We start from the raw sequence: 25,457 nt of genomic DNA on the forward strand, positions 1-25,457 counted from the left end.
TCTTATTAGCAAACTGTTAGCCAATGTTAGAGAGATATAAGAACAGATCAAACTCTGCCTTAAAGGTGAATACAAAACAAGAAAAACATTATGACTTAATATCCGTTCAGCTTATTTTTGTCCACTTAATAATGCTCGTGTGTTCCCTCAGTCATAATGTCTATGTTCATTTTTCTATAGAAGTAGGAAATCAAACCTCCCTTTTCCTGCAAGTCTCTGCAGCTGCTGCTTTGTTCACGTCATACAGTTTGCATTAAGGCTGGGATTATGCTCCCGTCTGGAGAGCCTCAGACACCATGGTTGAGTAAGTTGTTGTTATTACTCTGTTTGGCAGTCTGCGTGCAGGAACCACGTGTTGTCGGTGCCTCTGCAGTGCAGAGTCCTTATAGACGTACTACACAACGTCTGCACGGAGCCTCATGTTCACCCTCTGATGACGACATTTATGACCCCTGCAGACTCGTAGGTGTGAAAAGTATCATTTCTGAATAGGAGAAAACCTACACGCTCAGACTTCACAGGGGCATTTGCATGCTTTAAAGGCTCAAAGATCTAATACGGGGATAAAAGTCAAAAGAATATTAAAAATTCAGAGAATTTTCATTGTGTTTTTAACTGAAGGAGCTGACAAAATACACAGAGGGGCATTTTTTCATTTTTATGTGATTGGACAGTTAAAATTAGACAGGAAGGTGGAACGATGGGTGTGGGAGAAGACATGCAGCAAAAGGGTCCCAGTCAAGACTTAAACCAGGCCACTGTGTTGAGCCTTGTTGAGCCTCGACCAGGTGAGCTAAATGGGCCCCCAGCCAGATGCATATCTATATAATTATGGTTCTCGGGGCCATGATGCATCATAGGGTACACAAAAGAGTCCAAGAAGAAGTAGTTCCCACCCTGAATAGCATGTTTAAAAATTAGCCTTCAGTACAAAATCCACTTATTAAATCCAAATGCTCCATTTGAACTTGGATGGATTGTTGTTGGTCAACAGGCAAGAACTACATCACCTTTGTAGCTACTACATTATTCAGCACTAACATCAGCTGCAATAGCAAAATTAATCTTTAGCAAGTTATTAAAAAAAAAAAAATATATAAGAAGTATAAAAAAGTTTTAATGCTAATTAATAATCCATCAATGATTTAATTAATAAACATGCATCAGTTTTGGCATTTTTTCTTTACATAACTGTGATTCTGGCCAAGTTTATCAAGTAAATATCAATGAAGACTTCAAGGGAAAATTACATTGAAAAACAGCTCACAAATGCACGTCATCCTTCATCCATTTACAGCCGAGCTCGTATAAAGCAACATCCCAACAGCAGCAGCATCATTTCTGCAGGACACAGGCCTTTTTTCTTGGCTATTCGTAACAAGTAATATACTTTTGATGTGATGCCAAGGAATGCCGTGCCAAGTTAGTTAGCAGCATCTGTAATCTAGCTGTGAATCTAACAGAGGATATGTCTGCCAATTACGGCATCATAAATACACGGAATATGATTTTCGCAGTCAAATTGCAGGGAAGTGAGTCTACGCACACACATACGCGGACGCACATGCACACATTTTCCACTGTCGACCATTCAGATTGACAAAATGTAAATAAGCCAGTGGCTTGATGTGGTATCAGTTGTAACAAGGCTCCCTTTGTGAGCTTTCTAAACAACCCCTCTGGGCCCCTAAAGCTGGACTCTGTTAAGATGGGACTGTGATGTCTGTGGGGGCGGCAGCTGAGAAGTCTGGCCTGCGCCGATTGGCTCAGTCCCCTGTGAAGGGAGGTGACATGACAGAGTGCTCAATTAGCCATCTGATCGCCCACGGCAACGGTCACAAAGTGGTCCCCAACAAGCAGTGGACAGTGGGGTAATCAGAGGAGCTCGGTCACACACACATGCACGCACACACCTACACAAACGCGCGCGCACAGAGCAATGAGGTAAGCGATAACACAAATACAGAACACGTGCGGGAAGAGCGTAAAGGAACGCCTAAGTCAGCTAAAGATAAAAAGAGCCAGAGGTTTCCTCAGTGTATAAACTTATAGTCATTCTTAGGATTAAAGAAAAAGAAACTATTGTATTTATTGAGCTGTATAGCTGGAGGCCATGCTCACACACACATACACAAACACACACAAACACTTTTAAAATTCAAACCATCCACAAACAGACACTTCACCTTAATTTACCCAAACACTGAGCAGCTTTTTGCGACCTCCTAACCCTCTTACTGCCCTGCGTACAGTCAGAGGGAACTGGTCGAAAACATAAACAATGTCAACAAGGACAGAAAAAAAAACCTGCCAGTCTTGCATTGAAGCTAACAACGGGGTGAAATAGAGACGCGAGTTTGATTTAGTGTCTCTATATATATATATATATATATATATGTGTGTGTGTGTGTGTGTGTGTGTGTGTGTGTGCGTGTGTGTGTGTGAGTGTTCCTTTTATTACCCACACTGAAAAGTCTGCCAGATAAATTTTTAATGTGACGCAAGATTCAGGGCATCAGGGACGCTAGGGCGACAACAATAAAACTTCTTTGCCTCCAAATCCATGGTGTGTCATTTAAGGAGTGGAATGATGCCAAAAGTAAGAGGCATTGCTGTACGGCTCGGTTTCACAGTACAACGGCCTCCTGGGTGGAGTGAAGAGCCTCCATAAAACACTATTTACATGTTTACATTGTTCTCCTCACAGTTGTAGGCATTAGCTGATGCCTAGCAGGGCGGGTGTTACGCAACAAGATGTGCAAGTCGTTTCGTTAAAACTGTGAGCTTAAAGCCAACATTTGTACAATTTTTATGGGGTTTAGCATTTTACAAATAGTTCAGATGGCAGGGGTTTTGCGTTTACAGAGAAGTGCTGCAGTCCTGAGGAGAGCAGGCTTTTCTTTATGCCACACTTTGCACTGATATTATCTGCTGGAGGAGCTGCTTTAACAGCTGTATTATCTAATATTTCTATAACCGGTCAAATTGCTCTTTCAGGCTTAAACAAGTTACACGTAATGCTTTTTAAGACCTTTCTAATATCACTTTAAATGAAATTTAGGCCCACAGTCGGTGTGGAAATATGAATAAAAACATGCACTCTCTAAGTGAAAACACTGTCTGTTCAGTAAGATCAAATACACGTCATTTTAAAAATTGTAAGAAAGCTGCAGCCCAATCTGAAACCTGAAATCTTTGCAGACACCAACCACTCTTTCACTGCAGTCTTCTATAATTGAGACTCAGTCTTCTGACATCTTCCCTTTAGTCTCACGGCAGCCACGACACTGCATTTGAACACTTTCTGTACCAAGCACCAGATACAGGACACCCTCTGGTTCAACTGGGGTCAAATAAACAAAGAACAACATGCAACTTAAATCCTTCTAAAATTGACATTTTGGGAAACCAGATGTCCCTCTGTATATGAGACTGCACAGCACTTCTTCTCCCCTGTCCTGTATCTGGAGACAGAGTCCCATTATTTTGACTGGTTCTGCAGGACATGCGCTATTTTAAAGGCTGACTTTTACCTAATGCACATAATAGGAAGGCTTTTTATTATTTTGTGAGTCAAAGTTAGCTTATCTAATGCTATAGCCTTACTGAAACCCAAAGATGCATTCAAATATAATATATCTGACCACCTCCCAGCATTGTTAACGTGTCCCACATCATCCCACATTTAGTTTGTTGGGATCGGCTCACCCTGATGACGTCTTACGGCACTGTCACCTCACAGTAAGAAGGTTACTTGTTCAAACTCTGGCTTGGTTGTTTCTGTGTCCTCACTAGCTCAACAAAGCAACATTTGTCAATGAATGACTCCCTAGGAGTAAGGACTTGGCGACAGTGGGAAGGAAAAACTCCCTTTTAACCCCTCAGAGAGGGGTGACCATCTGCCGTGACCACAAAGCCTTTTCTCTTTTTGACAAGTGTTCTGTCAAAAATCACGAGTCACTCCCCGCTGATGCCTCACTGTTGGATCTTGCTGTCCATGTAAAAACGTAGTGACTCAGATTCTGCCTGGAGACGCCACGGACCTTCTTTTCAGCCTCTTTTACTTATAAGACCAGCCACACACATCACGTCTTATATTCAGAGGGTGAATAATGCAGAAGAACATGCAATAAACACTAACAACTTGTTATGCTGAATGTTCTGCCTGGTCTCACAAGACTTGATTGGCCAAACCAGTCCTCCATGTCTTCTATTTAAGCCATGGGCCTAAATATTGCACCACTACATCAGATGTAGAAGTCTCAAAAACTCAAGCATCAAATATAAAATACCTGGCATTAATGGGTTATAGATGGACATACAGTTGCACTGCCCTTCAAACACAAAAGATGGCACACAATATTACGATAACACCCCCATGTGACTTTTCAATCAAGAATGACTTAAATCGCTGTAGAGGTTTCGACACCGACTACTGCTGCTATAAATTATATCTAACAATTTCATCTATAAAGGTCTCCTTGGAGGTAGAGATACACCAGACATGAAGTTTATACAGGAACTTAGAAATATACAAGAAATCATCACAGGGAAAGCCTTTGACTATAAGGAATAGAGGCATCAACGAAGCTGCCCTCGGGGAGTTCCTAAAATGTGAAGAGACACTGCCACGGAAAGCTACCATTGGCTTTTTAATAGAATCCGGGATGGTAATGTGCACAGGAACGTGCTCCTACAGTGTCCCGAGGTGCTTTGAGGCGAGCAGGTGCGAGCATGAGAATGAGGTCCGTGGAGGCCCCCTCCTTACAAACACGCAGAGAAAGGAAGCTAATGAAGTGGCCATGCTATCTGCTATCAGCAGATGTCCGAACACCGGGGCTACAAATTAGCCGCCATGGGGGGAGCAGAGTGTGGAGACGGTTTTGGGAAAAGCGGGGCTTGCAGCTTTGGTTTTTGGCTTTTGGGGGGCTTCACCGCATCCTGGGATAATAGAGGGTTTGTCCCTATTCTTATTTTCACAAACTGGGAGCGCAATTCACACTGTGAACGGAGACAGCGGCGATGTTTTACACACACACCAAGAGGCAGTCCGATTTGGAGTTTAGTTGTTAGGAGAAAGAATTCTTCAGGGTGCCTGTTTATTGCTGGCTCATTCCAGTCTGACACCACGGGGATAGCGAGTTTTGAAATAGGCCGCGTTTGTCTGGTTTACAGCACGACGTGGTGGTCGAATAAAGGCCTGAAGGTCACTCTTTATGTGAATTTGGGTTTTACAAGATAAGCAAACGGGCAGAAAAAAGAAATTTGCTCACAGCCAGACATAGTGGTTTGCTTCTGCAAATGCTTAAAATACCTATATCTGTCCTTGCATGTGTTCAATTGTTATCCTGCTGGAAAATTCAACTGTAAGGCTGAGGTCTTTTCAAACTCCAAACTCGCTCTGAACTCAGTTTTGCCCTCAATATTGGCTGCTGTGTTTCTCCTTTTATTCCTCCCTCTGTCAACTCCATGCTATACAGTAGGGATGGTGTCATGTGGGTATTGAATTGTTCCCGGAATCTGCCAGACATAACGCTGCACACAACAAATGAAAAAGTTCATTTTCTGTTTAATCAAAATTTTCACGAGTCTGCCTGCAAACTCTGGGGGCCCACACGCACAAAAACAATGCAGACACTGCTTTCTGCAGCTTTGTGCGATCTGACAATGCGTCCAACAGTAGGAAAATGTCAGAAGAGGGAGTCCGGACACATTTTGTGGTGAGGTTTAATCTTTTCACAGCACAACTATTTATTTTTCTTTCCATCACATAAAACAGCAGGACAGTCTCCTCTCTCGGCCTTTTATTTGGAATCTTTAGTACCTGTAGGCACCTGTGCAACCATGATGAAAAACATGTTTGATCGTGGCTGTAGTTCGTTTTACTAAATCTACCTTAACACGCAAGTCTGTCTCTCACTTATTTGACATTTCCAGCCTGTCTGCGGACTGCATATGTACAGCAGATCGTCACAAAGAGGTCCCAGTCCCGCAGCGTCGCTGGCTACATCCATAGTGAGCCAAATTGAAATCAAAAGCAGAACCAAACACATGCACGATACAAAGCTCCATATAAACCTAAGATCTCACTACAATGGTAGTGATTATGATTCAAAAAAATAAAAATCAACAACTAGAATTCGTCTCACATCACATTTCTGCATTATTGTTCGCCGTGTGTCTATGTGGGTTCTCTCCGGGTACTCCAGCTTCCTCCCACCGTCCAAAGACATGCAGTTAGTGGGGTTAGGTTAACTGGTGATTCTAAATTGTCCAAATGTGTGAGTGTGAATGGTTGTATATCTGTGTTAGATTTGCGACTGCCGACCTGTCCAGGGTGTAGACTGCTTCTCACCCTATGGCAGCTGAGATAGTCTCCAACCCACCTGCAAACCTGAATTGTAGAAGAGGATGGATGGATGGATGGATGGATGGATGGATGGATGGATGGATGGATGGATGGATGGATGGATGGATGGATGGGTGGACGGATGGGTGGATGGATGGGTGTGTGGATGGATGGATGGATGGATGGATGGATAGATGGATAGATGGATGGATGGATGGATGGGTGGACGGATGGGTGTGTGGATGCTGTCATCTTCACTGCGAAAAAACTGAGCAATGTGTGCAGTGAGAGGCTACACGCTCTGCTAAAATCGTAAAGCCTACATAAAAGTCCATCCACACTAAAATAACACAGGTTGCCAACCTCCTTGTGACCAACTACAAATAGCTGCCACAACTGGTTGTCCAGAGGTTGAATGTGCAGCACCTTCAATCACAAAGTGACTGCACAGGTGGTTCCCAGCGAGGCAGTCTGACTTGAACAGGCAGAATTTAATTGTAAACAATTTTATTCGCCATTAAATCTATAAACAGTCAACACAAACACTGGAATCAATCTGAGTCAGTCCGTTCCAATGAGCGTAACAGCTCAGTGGACTCAACTGGTTGCCATCTGGTTGTATACTGGTTATATTCCTATATAAAAGCAGGGTTGTCTACATCACTTTGCAGTAAAATCTCCATCTTGCAGAAACGACGTCACTATTTCTGGAGGAATTTCCGAGTTTCTAAATCTATGAGGTTCTGGTTGAAGTGTGAATGTCAGGAGCTGCTTTTGCGTATGTCGACAGCAACAGATCTGCAATTTTCACAGATTTGTCACTAACGGATTGCATTCAATCCCCAGCTTGACCCACTTACATCACAATCTGACTGATAAACAGACCGACAGGCAATAAGATCACAAGTTCACTGCACACAGTCGCTGTAATTCTGATCATGCTGCAATCTCCAACCACAGTTTTCTCTGGTGTGACTGTAGCATTAGATGGACACTGAGATTACTAGTTTCAAGCCATATAAAATGTTTATTTTGTATAATACCCACTCGAGTTTTTTGGGTTGAGCAGACTTTGTGATTAAACCATACCGTAACATATGCAGTGTCCTTGTTCCTCACTTCTGATTTTAAAATACTGAGAAGGTGGCATTTATATTGAAAAACTGTTCTCATGTCCATCTTTTAAATACAGCCTAAGGCTAAAATTCTCACGCTACACAAGTGTGAGTTTATTTTGCATCAAGTACAAGATGCAAGAAGTATGCAAATTGACACCAAGCCTAACTGCTGGGCTGAGATACGATCTAAACTTTGATCTCCTGCAAAGAGCCACCTAACCACCACAGCCTCCACATCTGTACTTTCTGCCTTACTAAATAAAAGGCACACTGCTTCCTACATTGGTACTGAAAGTTGGTATTGAACATAAATCATGTGGCTGCAGAACTGTCAAATATAAATGTAATTTCAGGGGATACTGAGCTGCTATTTCAGGATATTAAGAAAAGATTGTGGTACCATGTTGCCAGTTTCACATATATAGAGACATTTAGTCATCCTTAAGGTCTCTGTTCTGGCTAAACTTTACGTTTAGGAGCACTTTCCTTGTCTCTGTCATTTAGATCTAATTTCCAAAGTGCTGCAGTGGTGATTGTTCCCTCCGTTACAGCCAAAGAATAGAGTCAGTCTGCAGGAGTCATATTTTTGGTTTTCAGTAGCCTCCCTGGCCCTGGACCTGCTTGTCCACAATAGATGTTCAGTTTATTCAGACAGGAAAACTCTGTTCATACACATCTATCTGTTAATGATGAAGCCCTGCAACTCGCAGGCACATAATGAGCACACAGACGTGGCCTTTCTACACGTTTCAGATCGACAGTACGTCTGAAGCGTGCCGCAAGAATGCGCGCGCATTTATCTGCCCGTCCGCTCACGCGCTTCGCCAGCACACCTCCAAGTAATGGCCGTTGCCACAGTAACCAGGTGACCCACGCTAGCAATTAGAGAGTCCCTAACAGGCTCGGTGCCGGCAAGTGCACACAGATGCAGCGCATACATTATGTAAACTACAGTCCCCGCGAAAGTCTCCCTCACCTGCCTCAGCCAACAGCAGCCCGGCTCGCGCTTCTAATTTAATACGTCCTCAACATCGGCAAAAAAAGAGAAGAAAAAAACCCCACATCCATCACGAGGAAGCCACACGACACAGCACATCTGTGGCGTGCCTCCAAACCGGGGACATTAGGTGGGTATTACAAAAGGTGGGTGCAGGGGGGGAAGTAGACAGAGGGAGAGATGGAGAAAGAGAAAAAGGGAGAGAGAACTTTTAACTTAAAACTCACCAGCTTCATATTTGTGGGTTTTTCTGTCTTTATTTCCTATTCACGGCGGAGAGGGAGGGAAAAAATAAAAACTCCCTCTGTGCTTTTATGAACGTGGCGGCACAGCGGTGAGTATGGGCTTTAAACATGATTGGCTTGTTAAAGTAGAAGGGATAGGGGCAGAATATATGTGGTGCTGATGGTTGTAAAAGTCCAACTTGCACACCTGGTTTAAAGGCCTTTTCACAGATTTATGAGAACGTGTCAGCTTTTTTCTTTTCTTTTTTTTTTTTTTAACTCGGCCAAAAGAATACATGAGTTATTCTTTCTGTTGCCTTGGCACCTCAACTGTGTTGAACACTGACCACGGAAAAGTTTCCGAGTACAACTCCCGTTGCCTTCGTTAATGAAGCAAAACGAGTATGCGCAGCGGAAACGCGCTTTTCGGATGCTTCAAAGTGAGAGGAGACAGTAACAAAGTTGCTTACCGCACAGTTTGTTCTGGTGCAGGAACTCCATCTGCAGCTTCTGGCCAGCGCGCTGAGCCAAGAGGTACGGGGTGGAGTAGGTTGGATCCCCGGTGGCGCACATAACATCTGCCCCGCTGAACACGAGTGCCATGGTCTGCAGCACATCAGAGGACACCACAGCTGCACACAGCGCCTTCACACATAAAAGAAGATACAAGGGCCCGTGATGAGCTTATTTGCGAGTTTCGCTCACATTTTATTTGCAGTTTCGGCGTGTTTGTGAATCAGATTCCCGAGGCTCATTTTTAGTGGTCGCAAATCTCATTTATGGACGTCCACCTGCCACTTTCCATTTCCTGCTGTGATAGCCTAATAAAAGAATGAAGAAGTGGAGCAGCAGCTCATTGGATTTCTAAGTAGCTTTCTGTAGCTGGATTAATGCCTTAAAAGAAAAAAAAAAAAAACAGACATAGAGACAGTGAAAAAAATCTCTGGAAATGTAAGTATGGCTTCACTTCTCTGTGTAGGAGGAGCAGCGTGGTGTTGCTGCGTACGTGTATGCGCGATTGCCAGGTTGATAGAGGACAAAGAGTCTATAAAGCGGCGTCAGAAAACCACATAAAGTTACGAATTGAGTTCCACCCGCTGATCTCAAAAGAGAAGTTAAAATGCGATCAAACTTTAATACTCCCAGTGGGAATCATTAAAGCTCAAAACCCTGAGCTAAAAAAAAAGGAATATAGCAAATAAGGAGAGGACAAATGGGCCATATTAAATATAATGAAACTAACAATTTTCACAAAGAGAAATGTGGGAATAAAGACATGAAACACAACGAAGTGAGCTAAAAGTACAAAAGAACAGCAGCAGGCTGCGATGAAGCAAGATAGAGTGAATTTCCTGCAGGAAAACAAACCAAGCATGGAATATGTGTATATATATATATATATATATATATATATATATATATATATATGAATCAGAAGCTGATAAATACAGCCATGTAATCTGTGCATGGATAAACAGAGCATGTATTAAACGTTCAGGATGAGCCTAAACAAAGAGTGCAGTGTGCAGGCGGGTAATAATTAAAGGAAAATCCTTGACCCCTCCTCTCAGGAAGATCTGTTGCTCTGTTTGAGCACCCTCGATGCCCTCCTTTAGAGTGAGGGTCAGCGCGAATCAATACACAGTTGTTCCGGGTGATCACCTTGATCCTCTGATGAACCTTTTCTATCCTGTTGGAAATGGTCTTTTTCAGGACTCATCGAGGGGACACAAGAGGTCTCCGAATGGTTTGGTAATTATGAAAATGATGTCACGGCTTTCTCATCACCAGAACTCAACACACATGGGAGCTTTCCATCACTATCAAAATGACACATAAGGAGTATCCTTTGGAGGAAAGGTGTCTCATCACTCCAGCAACGCAAGAGAGACCTACAGAATCAATGCCGAGGCAGACTGAAGCGGTTCTGGTGGAACAGAGTGAGGTTGGTTTTTCCATGAATTTTATACATTTGTACGCCTCCACCAGTCACTATGAAACTTCAATAATGAGCAGGGTTCTCCAACTAAGAGACACAAAGCTACTGCAGAGGAAAACTATAAGGAAGGAAGGAAGGAAGGAAGGATGAATTGATGGATGGATGGATGGATGGATGGATGGATGGATGGATGGACGGACAACCACAGAAGAGTTTACTGATGCCAACATTCTGTTTCTTATTCATCCAACATTCACCTTGTATACTGTTCCAGTGTACCATCACTGACTGAAACTGTGGGGTGTGTGGCATGAAATTCTATTTATTTCTACCGAAAACGTTTTTGTTTTTAGTCAACAAATAGATTTAAAAAGAAAACAAAATTAAATGCAGCCTCTCAGTTCAACCGCAACGTTTTTAGCTCCTCCCCTTTTAAAGCCACTCGCTTCTTTAAGCAGACCTTTTCTGATTGGCTGAATAAAAATGCCCCCAGCAGTTATTATAGATGTTAACCTGGCTACTGCACATGTTAATGCCACTTAGCTACTAGCAAGTAGCTTGTAACCACCTTAGCTGCCACATTAATCAAAATATGTTGCAAAGTCACCAGAAGTGCAGCACAACAGACAACCTAACCATGTTGTGTCATTTGGAGTTTTTTTTTTTTGCACTACCTAAGAGAATCTTAAAGTTATATACTGAATAATATTTGGAAAAGTTTTAAGCTGCTAAACCACTCCTCACGAAACGCCAAAGGGATTTGTGTCTCACTGGCCAAGCCAATGTGTAAACGACTACACTATACACAACAGAAAAACAGTGTTGTCACTGATGGTTTTGTTCTTTTCTTTATAAGAATAAAATGCATATAAACATAACCCTGCTTCATAACAATACAAAGCAGGGCCATTATATCAAAGACATATTTCCTACTTCGATGCAGAGAAACCGTAGCTACACTGGCCCGGACACTCAAGTAATACCTCAAGTTGGGATAGTGAGTCAGTGTAGCATCCAGTCTGGCCCTGGTCAAGCATGAGAAGCAGTAGTACTGCTGCCCAGATATTTTCGTATATAGACCATGACTGTGACTTCTTGTCAACCCTGTTGAACGACAGGCAGAGAATGAACAAAAGAGTAAATGCGACGATAGCTGGAGGCTTTTGACAAGCGACCACTCGAGAGAATATTATTAGGAGAGCCAGCCAGCTGGGCTTCCTTTCTCTGCTGATGCTTCCTGGCACGTAGCTTGTGATGTTCCCTCTCCAGTCCACCAGTACAAGACACGGCCGGGGATCAGTGGCTTGGTTGCTCCATCAAGCCAAAACAATGTAGCTTCTTCAGCAGATCATAATAACGTCTGATTGGTAACAGTTGCGGTGTCTAGTGATGGAGGACATCAACACGGGTGGTTTCAAGAGATTAACTAAAGCCTGACAGAAAAGCAAAAGCAGCCTCACTTAGGATTCTATTACACTCCATTCTAAAACAATACCAACACCTTTTAAGGCAACTTATTTAACGTATTGCACTTTAAAGAAAAGTATCTAAAAGCCACTAAGAGGTTAAACAGAAGAAGGCAGTTAAAACTAATTCCTGTGAGTTTCACTTTTTCTTCCCATCTCCTCTTGTGAAGCCTTAACCTTCATTTAAATACAGACTCGATATTCTTTAGACCTTGCTGACATCAAACTAAATGCGGTGTAAGGTAACGCCGCACTGGTTTCACGTAAGCAGGGAAGGTAAATAAATACATTTCCTCTATACACTCTTCTTTACATTCCACCTTTAACAGCGCCTATAAGATGAAGAAAGACATCGTTATAGAGCGAGTGTGGTGTCTGGCCATGCAGACATACTTTGTGATCCCGCTAAGATAAGCAAGATAAAAGAGTCTGAAGAATACAGTCTGAGCAGGGTAAATATTTTCTGTCTATTTCAATCTGTCCAGTCGACTGATGTGACACCGTGCACGATGACCCTCAACAAAGGGGATCAACGGAGGAGTCGAGTGGCAAATAGCGGAATTTCAACGAACAACCTTTCCTTTCACTGGGCTTTGAGCCGAGTCAGTAGGCTGCATCGATCCGCCACAAACAAGCAATATCCATCCGAAAGTGAGGCACGCCGAGGCTTGTGCATATACACGCACAAACAAAAGTACCCGTCGATATAACCTGGCCACCCACACAAAGGCCCTGCACTGAGATAAAGATGTTCAAATATGCGTGTTCCCAGAGCTGTGCCAAAAAAAATAGATATCTTCATCAGTAGCACAATAACCGAAAATTAATGTGAAGAAAGATTTAAAAAAATTATAATTACTTTAGCACGTGCACACACACGCGCGCCTCTGTCTTTTTCCCGCACACGGAAGATGGGGTCAGATTATGGCAAAATAGTCCCTTGCAACTTGGCCTTATTCTGTGTCGTCTCTGGAAATGACCTTCCGTGTCATAGCAATTACCGTGGCCACAAGAGGGTTAGGGTGTGCGTGTGTGCGAGGGTGTGTAATGATATAAGAAGCTCCTTTGACACCGCACTCTCTAGGTCATGTGGTCTGCGGAGAGTTAGTGGAGGTCACTAGGATATGAGCTTCTAATGGAGGGGAAATGGGACTGAGAAAGAGAGGGAGCGGGATGAAGAGTACGCATTAAATGAAGGGGGAAAAAATGATGGGTTGCAAACAAAAAGAATCCCATCGCAACACACACTGCTGGGATTATGTAAGCGAACATATTGACGCAGTCACCTATAAATCACTACCTTTACTTCATTACCTGAAATGACGCTTTAAGCGGTGATTTGCGGCATGCGCTGAGTAAATCTCGTGACCCCTGAGCCCCATAAAACCTGTTGAAATGCCATCGCATGATTTCAGAAAAACTGCTTGAATGTCAACAAGGAAACTGCTAGTATTATTGTCTTTGTCCCGATAGGAGTCCCAGAGGAAAAAGGTTTTATATAGCTTTCATTATTTCATATTCGCGCTTGTGTTACAGTAAGTAAATGTGACACAGAAGTGGAACAGCGTGTCCGATGAGATTAGACTCAGTGTCCTTGTTTATGTTAAAAATACTGGGTTTTTTTGGTCTCTTTTTTTTAAACACGTTGTTTGTGATTCATTAGTTTGTGTGGAGATGTATAGAGTTGCTTTGAAGACTTTTTAGTGTTTTAGTGCACTTTGGCGCACATATTTTACATCTGCAGGTCACCACAGTAGATTTTAAATGAAAGAATTAACATGTGATTGATGTTCAGGCTTTCAGTTTTAATTTAAGTGGTTAAACAAACCCCAGTTTTATAAGTACCCAAGAATAACTGGACACACCAGCTTCATTTACAATATAAGGATTGTTTTTAATACTTGAATAAAAGTCCTTTGCAGTAAATAAAGTCTAGAATTGTGTTAATGTCCACGTACTGATAGACCTAGCTGCATGTATCGTATTCTATATGTGCCTCCATGACACTTCAAGTGTGTCAAGGCCACTTCCAGCCCTTCCCTGCATTCATCCCTCGTGCACTCACACACTAAAACGCCCCTGCCTCTCCAGTGGCTTGACTCTTTCGGGGTGCTGCACTCCGTCTGTGTTACACTTCCCCTCCTGCACCCGCCTGCAAAGAGCTCCCACTAGAACAGCAAATTCACACATCTCAAGTGAAGGAGCACACATGTTCACACGCATGTACACGCCGCACACCCCAAAGCGCACGCTCGCGCGAAAGCTGGCAAAGTCGTAATAAAACCAACCCAAGCGTTTCTGTTGTGGATCCTAATCCACTTTTCCACTTAGCTAGCTAGTATATCTCTTCCTTACTTTCTCGCCTCATTCCCCCTGTCTACATTTCCATTTCCCCTCTTTCGGTGCAGGAAAACAATACAAGGGGGCTGATCTGCGTAAATGCTGATGCCGGTGGAAACTGCTTCACTGCTTAGAGCTCTTAAAAGGAGGCCAGAAAAAGCAGACCCTCTCCTTTTTTTCTTTTTTTACAGCAGCAATAAACCCTAAACCCCAAGGCCTAAGCACCAACATGCCTATACTTGAGATCGATAAGACTTCTCCTTTGGCATCTTTAGGCTTAAAGTACGGATTTACCAATAGTCAAAAGGTCAGGAAAATATGGGCTTTCTCAAGTTTAGTGGATTTAGCTTATGGAGTGTACCATGTGCACTTTTCCTTAAAGGTACAAACGAAGCTATAAAACAGATTTCATGCTTGGGTAACTCCTGCTATCACTGCCCATCATTAATTAAAATTACTTAGCTAAGCAGACAGAGAAATATTACACTGAAGGTCTGCAAGGGTTGTGTTTTTTTTATGTTTTACTTACATTATGCAGTGGGGAGGACTCTATTTTACACATTTATCTTGGGGGAACAACATTACAGAAAAGGATAATTGTTTCCTGTAAACATATGCTGACTGGTGCTAATATTTAACCTGGCATTTTTGATGTGGAAAACTTAAAACTGGCAGGTAGAGTGACTGCAGACTTAAGACAGAAGCCACAAGTCAACAGAGCAATGTGGTTATTGGTGTAGCATACGTGTCTTTGCCTAAAGACAAAGTCAATGGCAGCTTTAATGTTAAGGGCATTGCTATATGTTCAGGACTATGAGGGTAGTCGGCTGTGGACCTGCTGTACCTTCGCCACATTTGTTCAGCTTAGAAAGGCAGACAAAATCCATCAAGTCACATACACAGAGTACTGTTAGATGTTCTAATCTGTTTAAAGTGGTTAGAGGAGTCAGAAGAAGTCTCTTCTATTTCCTTGCAGAGTACGATCAATACTTGATTTCTGTGGCTGATGGTGATTTTTAGGCTGTTAGAACTTCAGAAAGTGGGACATCAGCTTATATTCTGTACATGATGACATCATTGTAAGATTATATTGCTGGAAAATTCATAAACAAACTAATAAGCATCTGTGACAGACTGGCAACCTGTCCAAGGTATACTCGGCCTTTTGCAGTATGGCAGCTGGGGTAGGCTCCAGCCCTTTCACAACTCTGAAATGGAGAAGTGGTTAAGAAAACGGATGGATAGAGTTACCAACTTACCACTAAGACACTGAGTCAGCACAGATACAACAAATACAGTACTGTACAAACGTCTTGTGCCACCTCTAGTTTCTTTATATTTTGCCAGGGAAATGGGGAAATAGGGGAAGTGATTTATTAGATGATGTACAAAGATATAAGTCAAAAACAGACTTTATACAGTGTACAGAAAGTTATATTTGGTTTTACCACCTTTATTCTTCAACACAGTCTGAACTCTCTTAGTCAAGCTTTCTTGTCATTTCTTTAAGCAGACTTCAGGAATAGTTCTCTGCGCGTCTTGAAGGGCATTCAGAGCTCTTCTTTGGATGTTTCTGCCGTTTGTTCGGTTCTCTGTCAAGATGATCCTACACTGCTTCAATAACGTTGAGGTCCGGGCTCTGGGGAGACTAATCCAAGACTGATAGTGTTTCACTGAGTGTTTTTCTATCCAAGTATGCTTTTACTGCACTGGGAGTGTGTGTGAGATCATGGTCAAGCTGGAAAATGAAGCTGTTGTCAAGCAAACGTATTATGTGGCGAATCAAAATCTGATGGTACATTTCTGTGCTCATAATTCCTTAAATTTTGACAAGATCTCCAACACCGCCATGCTTAACTAATGACTCTGGACACTCCCCTTATAATTCTCTCGGTTTTTTATTTAGCCACCAACTCATTAAGTTACTGACTTTTAACAAAGTGCCTAAAGATACAATTTTCAGTAAAAATGTATGAAAAAGCAGCCAGTGTCCAACTACTGCTGCTCAAGAGTGCTGGGTTCCTTGGACGCAATACAAAGAATTGAGGTGTGGCTCAAGACTTTTGCACAGTACCACCACTGCAGATAGTGTAGACAGTGCAGCCTACAAACACACCAACACCAATAGCGGTAATGTCAGTAAACTGGCATATCAGCTGAACTCTTCTTCACAGAAAACCGTTCATGAAGTCATTTATTTATGACTGCCACTACACCTCAGAACATGACTTCTATAGCTTCAGTTTCAGTTGGTGCTTCTTTTGCTCCAGTACATCCATACATAAAATACTTAATGATATTTTATTAATCACTGACTCAGGAGACCCAGCTGTGCTCCTGCTCCTAGACTTAACTGCAGCCTTTGATACTGTTGACCACAGCATTCTGATCTCCCGTTTGGAGCAATGTGGTATCAAAGGTATCCCCTTGGAATGGTTTAGGTCGTACCTCTCCGAGAGGACTTTTTCCGTGAGCCTTGATGATTTTATTTCTTCCCCAGCTCCTTTTACTTGTGGTGTCCCGCAGGGTTCCGTATTAGGCCCAATTCTTTTTTCAATCTACATGTTGCCCCTAGGCCTAATCTTTAGGAAGCATAACATCTGCTTTCACTCATATGCCGACGACACCCAGATTTATCTTCAGTTTAATAGAAACACCTCCACGCCCATGGAATCGCTAGTCAAATGTCTTGACGAAGTTAAAACCTGGATGGCCTCAAATTTTTTTACCTTCAACCAGGATAAAACTGAGGTAATTATTTTTGGACTGAGCTGTAATTTCAATGCCCCTGATTTGGACTTATGCAACCTAACATGTGCTGTTAAAACGCATGTAAAAAACCTGGGGGTTTCCTTGGATAGCAAACTTACATTCGAGAAACAAATTAATTCAGTTGTCCAGCAGTCCTTTTTTAAATTAAGGCTCCTATCCAAAGTGAGATCTTTTTTATCTTTTAGAAATTTGGAACGAGCAATTCATGCGTTTGTTTTATCTCAACTGGATTACTGCAATTCACTATATGTGGGTGTCAGTCAGTCCAGCTTGCCCATATGGAAAAGATATATATAAATCTTATAAAGTTTTTATCTGTCTTGTATGAAACTTGTATGAAAAGCATACAAGAGTGAAAACACATATAAGATCCCTTGAAAAATTATATAATGAAACTTGTATGTTTTGTATACTTACTAAAAAAATATATGAAAGTAATGAGAAAGTGGCCACTTTCATGAGTAAATCATATATGTTTTTACTATTTCTTTTCCATATGGGTGGCCCGGCTCCAACTTGTACAGAATGCTGCAGCTCGCCTTTTGACTTGTGTGAAGAAACACCAACATATTACTCCGGTGCTTGCTTCCCTTCATTGGCTTCCAGTGCGTTTTAGAATTAAATTCAAAATCTTACTTTTGACTTATAAAGTGCTAATTGGCCAGGCACCGGACTATTTGTCTGACCTATTGCAGCTTTATACGCCCTCTAGTACAGCGGTCCCCAACCTTTTTTGCGCCACGGACCGGTTTGTGCCCGACAATATTTTCACGGACCGGCCTTTAATGTGTCGCGGATAAATACAACAAAATAAAACTAGTACCGGTACCGAAAAAAATAAGATTTATTCATAACACACGTGAAAAGACCCAGGAAAACAGAGTTAATGAAAAAAACGATAACAAAATAACGCTAAAACCAATAAAAACCCTGAAAACCATACATTTCACACCCGAGTCTCACTCTCGCAGCCCGGTACCAAATGACTCCGGTCCGTGGCCCGGGGGTTGAGGACCGCTGCTCTAGAGCCCTTCGATCAAGCGATCACCTGCTACTTACCTTACATAAGTCTAGGATGGTTCATAGAGGAGATCGGGCATTTGCGGTTGTGGCACCGAAAATGTGGAATGATCTACCTCTCCACATTAGAAAGGCCCCAACTGTTACTCTTTTTAAATCGCATCTTAAAACATATTTTTTTACTCTGGCTTTCGAAACTGTATGAGAGTTCTTATTCTTATTCTTCTATCCTAATTTTCTTTTAATTTTCTGTCATTGTTTAACTGTTACGCTGTACAGCACTTTGGTCAGCTCCCTGTTGTTATTAAACGTGCTTTATGAATAAATAAATGAAATAAATGAAATCCATCATTTCTGTACCTTGTTTAGATGCTCCAGGTCATTAAAGCCCTCCAGGACACTCGTGTACTTCCTTTCCCTGTATTTCCTGCGGATAAATGTGGCCCGCTGCTCTGCAGAAGCCTCTCTGTAGAGATCCTCCTCCAGGGGGAGATTAGCAGCCCAGAAACTGTTAGCATTCTTGTTCCCCACTTCCAGAAAGAGCTAAGGGGTTGCAAAACATGTACAAAGTGACACGTTTGGATGAGAATTATTTGCAGAGGTATTACTGTGATTTGAAATGACCATTGATCATCATTGCGGAACTGTCAAGCATCTTCCCAGTCTTTTAGATTAGTTCTAGTACAATGGATACGCTTTCATATAATGGGATTAGGTAAAGACAGGAGTAACACACATGTCATTTACCTCCACTAGTTCATTGCTCCAGACACTGCTGTCCAACTTCAGGCTCCGCACTTTAGAAATACTTGGCCCGAGAGAGCGGTGCTGTCCTGGCACACATGAAGACACGGTCATCAATATTAGCGCACAGCCACACAAACAGACTCACACATTCATTTCCCCATTGGGTTCACAAGGCTCTCTCAGGCTACATTTTTGTTCCTGAAAACGTCACATTAAATAGCAAAAATAACGATTTACATATATGCACAGTGTTCTCCTCGGCGTGCTGAAACACACACCAAATGCTGGTGATGGAATAAACAATAAACAGGCAGTTACAAGATGGAGAAACAGAGCATGACTGCGAGCTCGTTCGCTCACTCACAACAGACATATTTAGTCCCCTCAGCTCTCCTAATTGGAAATGAAAGCAGAGAACGAGGGCCATTAATTGCTAATGAATCATGAGTAATTCATTGTGTTTGTTGGTCGGCCTGTTTATTTGGGTGAACGAGAGGCTTCTGGGGTTGCTTATGGCCAAAGACAGAGCACACATGCATAATACATTAGACAGAAACATGCTGTATGTGTGAATGTGAATTATTGTCCTGTGTGTAATGGCGGATAATTTTATATTTAGATTTGGCATGATCTCATTACCGTCTTCTATTCGCTAGTAGAGCAGCTGTAAATGAAAATGAGGGGCTATGAGCTGTGAAAAGCTATATTGACACAGTTCAAGAGAACACAAGTGGGAGAAGTCTGAGTTATAAGCCACTTAAGAGATTTCTTTTTACAAAAGCTAACTAGGAAGTCATTTTTTATAACTAGTCAATATTTGCATTACTTACATAGGCATAGTAGCACTACCCTGCATGTATTTTTATTATTAAGCCGTGTGCCATTCATAAAAAAAATTATCACTCACCAGGACACATAACTGACAGGTCTAATTGCTCCCAGACTGGATTTTGAATCTGATATGCCAAGACATGTCTCATTTTGGTCAGGCTTGATGTGATCAGTTGGTGCATTCATTAGAGACAAAAGGACGGTGCCACCCTTCCTGTCACAGCAGTTTTGAGTCTATACGCTTTCTTTCATGGGCATCTAGACAGAACCACATTTATACTACCTCTAAGATTTATAGACATCTTTCCTCATCAGCACCAATAACTATGAACTCTGAAGTCATTTCATTTTAAATGTCACTTCACATGCAGTTTCATAGGGGAGTTTTAAAGTGGTCACAAACGCGACGTATGCTACGTCATCCAAACGTTAGTGGACCCAGTGTTAAATCCTGTGGAACGCCATGTTCACTTTCAAACCTCATTCGGTATCTCACTATTGGAAGCGTCTTCTGGCATGAAAAAGCGGGTAACTAAATGTTTCCCTTTTAGTTAATTTGGTGAAGTCAGATCAGGGACTTCATCAATATCAAGTATATCAAAATTAAATGTGATGTTAATTTAAAATCCACACTCTATCTGAAGTTATAATTAAGGTTAGGAGTTGAACATAAATGTCTTACCCTATTAAGAAAGCCTGCGTAAAGATGATCCAATGTATTATTTAAACAATATTATTAGTTCAACAAACTCAGATCTATAAACATGTCAAACTTCAAATATCTTTCTAGGAGATATCACACACCTCTGTTCTTGTTTTACTTGGCAAATCAATAAATCTGATCAAATCAGGGCCTTAGTTTGCCGCTTAGATTGATTCAATCAAATTAGTGCAATAACAATACCTATGGGAACATTGACATCCTTGAAAGAGTGACCTTTATCCTAATAAGATGATTCCTCTTTATAGCAGATGAAATGTTTCTTAAGTTGTAGCTCAGTCACAATAGACTTAAAATTGACTGGTAACCTCTTTGCCATTAAGAACAATCTGCTTTTTCCTGGTAATTGCTTGGAATGTTTTAGCATTTGGCGACTAACTACAAGTAGTTGTGGCAACCAACTGGTCACTCAGTGGTTGACCTCTGGGCGATCACTTTAGATTAAAAGGTCGGTTGCATGGGTCGAGTGACGGAAGGCAACTTGTCTCCAAACGATTGCAGTGCAGCTTGGACTGACTGATAGATTTCCAACACAATACACTCAATCTAAAAATAAGTTCAACTTGTGACTTAGCTGGTTGTACTCTGGTTATATTCCTAGTAACTATGCAATTAAATCAGCAGCCTTCAGCAACTACGTCACTGTTTTTAAAGGAATGTCAGAACTTCTGTTTCAGGTCTACGAAGTTCTGGCTGAACTCTGAATGAACAAAGTTGATGTGAATCTCTGCAACCTGTCCAAGGTATACCCTTGGACAGGTTGCAGAGATTCACTGAACTGAACTGAACTTTGTTCATTCAGAGTTCATCCTTTTGGAAATGCAAAACAGATTTGCAATTTTCACTGATTTATAACAGTGAATCAATTTGTTAATGCAAACAGATTTCTTCTAATTGCCAACTTAGCCCTATTCAACCACATCCTGACACCAAGCTGAGTCCACCTTATTGCTGCTTTATCATCATCTCCATTGTGCACCAAAGTGTCTTCGAAAATTATATCTGACTACGAGTGGTTACAATCATTTCAAAGGAAGTGAGATTGGAAGTTCATTTTACACAAATGCACTAATTCTGGTCATGCCGCAGACTCCAACCACTCTTTTCCTTAGTGTGACTGTAGCATTAGACCCAAAAGACAAAAAAGAAAAGAAAAGATAACCTTCTTCCCTGCCATTAAGACAATTTATTTTTTTATTCTCTACACATATTGAGGGTGGATACAGCAGTGGGGTCTAGGGTTACATTTAAATCTGTTTTCTTCCCAATCTCGAAAAATACACTGAAATGTCAGGGATAATAACAGTCTTGGAGATCAGAAGTCCAACTTGACAAATGAAGGCCAAAGAGTAAGAGTCTGTCCCTGTGAAGGAGTGAAACTATTTTATTCGGGGTGCTTGCAGCAGAGTATTGCCATGCTACATCCACAGAGCCTTTGCAACACCACAGGACCATTTTCACTTGTGTAAGGGTAATGAAGCTGAAAGAATCGTGCATGTGCATGTGCCGCCAGGTATACAGTGAGATCGTCTCATATAAATAGGCTGCTGTAAATGTCTTCATATTTCCGGTGGAAAAAAAACAACACACAAAAAGGCATTCCCATCACTGCAGCTTTCACACAAAAAAATTAAATAAATAAAAAAATTAATGCTCAACCCACCAAGGACTTCACCCCCAATTAAAAACTTTCCCGGTGACTCCATCCACATCACACGGAGTACTTTTTCAACCTTGTGTGCTTGTGTGGATTCCCCCTCCTTCCCCTCTCGACCCCTTCACTCAGTGACAACTCATGAGGAAGCAGAGCAAGACAATGAACCCTGTAATTTCACATTGCCATGGCAACTGTTGCCAGTGGACATGCCTACAAGTTGCATCTTGGGTTAAAGAAGTTTATTGCATTATATGTGTGAAGCACAGCATAAGGTCTTTGAAGCACTGTCATTTCCTATGGCAGCCGTCTTGAGTAGTAAGCATAAGGACACAAAGAAATGAGTGCATAGATGGAGAGGTGAGTTAATTTAATGAGGAAATAAAATAAGAGAGAAATGTGGGATTGACCTGAAGCCTGTAAAATCGGGGCATGGTCACCGTGACATCAGCAAAGTGAGTCATACACAACCATCAAGAAGCCTTGATCTTAGCATTTTGCATAATATTACCTTGAGCTTTTGGAGGTAGAGGAAAAAGTGGATTGCTAAGTTATTACATCTGTAGTGTATGGGTGCATTGCACATACAAAAATACAGACAAATTACATGAAATACACTCAAGATGTGGCCTGACATCTTGGAAGGGTGTTAGCTCATTTAATCAGACAGTAAGCCATGCTGTTTATCAGACAACTGCACCAATGCTCAAAACACGGATAAGGTTTAGTTCAGTAACTTGAATTACCAGACAGCTAGCTGCTATAGTTACACAGCATAAATAACGCATCAGGTAAGTGTTATCAGGATTTAAATGGGTTAGTAATATTAAGACGTTATTTAAAAAAGAAAGGAAACCCCAGACAGTTACTAATAGTTTTTACCAACTTTTTAACAAACAAATAAAAATATTTTAGTAAGATCAGTCAGATCCTGTTGAGAAAACAACAGCTAAAATATACTTGAGAAATAGGTCTGTGTAGCTTCTCAGTCGTCAGGTCATGGTGATCTAAGGAGCCTGGAAAGAAAAGTGACTGGATTTTAAGTTTCACCTCTCATCTAAGAACCTTCTTTAGTTCTAAAACCAAATGACCAAACTACCCAAGAAGTAATAACCTTCACTTCTCACATCAACTCAGTGGACAGAAACAAAGTTCACCAGGGAAGATACAAAGGATAACAGTTTCTCATTTCTGGACTGTGCTGCGCTCACTGAGGAGAATGGAAACCTCAACATTGAAGTTTACCAGAAGACCAGTACCTACTCTTAAACTTGGAGTAATCAAGACCCCGCAACACAGGGCATAAAACGTTCCCTCTAAGCTTGAAGGGAAAGAAAAGGAACATACACGTAGAGAAAACTCTTAAAATATGTGGTTATCTTGATTGGGCTTTCATCAAATCAGAAAAGATGCCCAGTAAACAAGGTCAGACACCAACTAGGGCGAATCAGAAGGACAAACAGAATACTGTCATTCCTTATGTAGCAGGTTTATCAGAGAAACTCAGGAGAATTTTCTCCAAGCACGACATCCCCAGTGTATATCAGACACAGCCATAGACTCAGACAAAAAATGGGTCATCCCAAGGACAAAACTCCCAAACACAAACTAAACAACGTAGTGTGTGCAGTGCAGCGAGGAGAGCTCAGAACTCAAGATTGGAGAGACCAAACAGCCACTTCATAAAGGCATGGCACAACATAGAAGAGCCACCTCCACAGGACAAGACTCAGCTGTACGTCTACATCTAAAGGATAAAGGACACTCTTTCAAGGATGTCAATGTTCCCATTTAGGACATCGAAGACAGATGGTTTGAAAGAGGAGTGAAAGAAGCCATCCATGTGCACAGTGAACGGTCATCCTTGAACAGAGGGGGTGGCTTACGACACCAACTGTCTGCCACCTACAATCCAGTTTTGAGATCCCTTCCAAGACGCCTCTACAACCACTCACATCATGTGTCAGTTCATCTCAATAAGTCACATGATAGGGCGAGGTAAGGTCCCGCAATGGTTTTACCCCAAACCTCTGCTGATAATGACCCGCACCCTTTTTCTCACCATGGCTCATTAGATACAGCACATGTGAGTCAACGGCCCTCTAAAGATACAACTCCAACTAGAGCTGGAGAACTCTTAGAACCAAAGAAGCTTCTCAGATGAAACACCTTCAAGAAACTTAAAGTAGTCCAGGCATCTTCTATCCAAGCTCCTTAGATTACTTTAGAAATAAAAGTTTTTGTTGTTTTTTTTTTTAAATAAAAAAATTCAAAGATAATTAGAAGACCGGGCAAGGTTATCTTACAAAGTGTTCAAGGTAGACGCGGACAGTATCCAAAAACATCTTTGAACAAATGCATGTATTACTGCATTTGTGATTAGATAACACTGTAAATATTAATGAACAGAGAAAAAAATCACTATTATTAATTTAATACTCTCTGAATATAACAGACCCTATCAATTCTTAAAGTGTATGTAAACACAGAGAAAATACTGCAGTTTTAAGCTGTTCATATCAAAGACTGAAGCTGAAGAATATTAAAATCCATTCAGTCTTAGCATGAAAAGACGAAAAGCCAATCTGGGATCATTTTTACCATTAGCCTCCTCATTACTTCTTTCCTCTTCCTCTTGTTCAGCATTTCTCTTTATTGTGCATGACAATAAAGCAGATCGCTAATTAAAAGCATGAGCAGTCACTGGTATTCCAAATGGACCACAGCCCAATTTAAAATAGAGCACAGTGTGAGGACAGCTTCCCTCGTAGCAAATATCCACCCCTCCTGCTCCCGGCGTGCCGACAAAATGTAATATTAAACACCTCAGCAAATGAAATCATTTAAGGCTGTTTGAAAGGAGATGTTGGATATCTGATGTGTACCAATTACACAGGCTTTGCACAGGTGAGGTGAAGAATTGCATTAAATTGCATGACTCTGGGAGAAATCTGGAGCGGGAAGAAAAACACCTACACACCAACAAGATATCCCTGCACATCAAGCATGGCTGCCACGTCTCTCTAATCATGTTTAGCGGGTCAAGAAGGAGTTCGGGATCCCCCAAGTTCTCGCCTGTGGCTTAATCTTTGTTGTCATTTCATCTGAGCCATCCAGTATAGCCAAACAGATTAGAGAGGCCAGAGGCCAGACGCCAACTCCCATATGTGGCTTATCACCTGAGATCTTATTCCAAAAGAGCCTCCTGGTCAGAGCACACGCTCAGACAGGCACACACATCAGACCACACATGCACAGAGAGGAGCCGAGCACTAACAT

General features: G+C 41.7%; 1 protein-coding gene and 1 pseudogene across 2 annotated transcripts in view; one reads left to right on the forward strand and one right to left on the reverse strand.

The window, feature by feature from the left end:
- arap2 (ArfGAP with RhoGAP domain, ankyrin repeat and PH domain 2) overlaps nt 1–25,457 on the reverse strand; it is a 169,763-nt gene that overhangs the window by 70,239 nt on the left and 74,067 nt on the right. For both annotated transcript variants that reach the window (XM_086281238.1, XM_086281236.1), the window contains exons 12-14: nt 18,973–19,058; nt 18,586–18,768; nt 9,159–9,333 (exon numbers count right to left, since the gene is read on the reverse strand). In XM_086281238.1, coding sequence (XP_086137364.1) covers nt 9,159–9,333; nt 18,586–18,768; nt 18,973–19,058 — 444 coding nt within the window. The remainder of the gene's footprint in view (nt 1–9,158; nt 9,334–18,585; nt 18,769–18,972; nt 19,059–25,457) is intronic.
- On the forward strand, nt 23,588–24,342 carry LOC147335704 (uncharacterized; annotated as a pseudogene).

The sequence above is a fragment of the Aulonocara sp. 'chitande type north' Nkhata Bay genome, linkage group LG3 (assembly GCF_057382095.1).
Source record: "Aulonocara sp. 'chitande type north' Nkhata Bay isolate Kocher_YH1m ecotype deep benthic linkage group LG3, A_spYH_male_GT1.1, whole genome shotgun sequence".
Classification (NCBI taxonomy): Eukaryota; Metazoa; Chordata; class Actinopteri; order Cichliformes; family Cichlidae; genus Aulonocara; species Aulonocara sp. 'chitande type north' Nkhata Bay.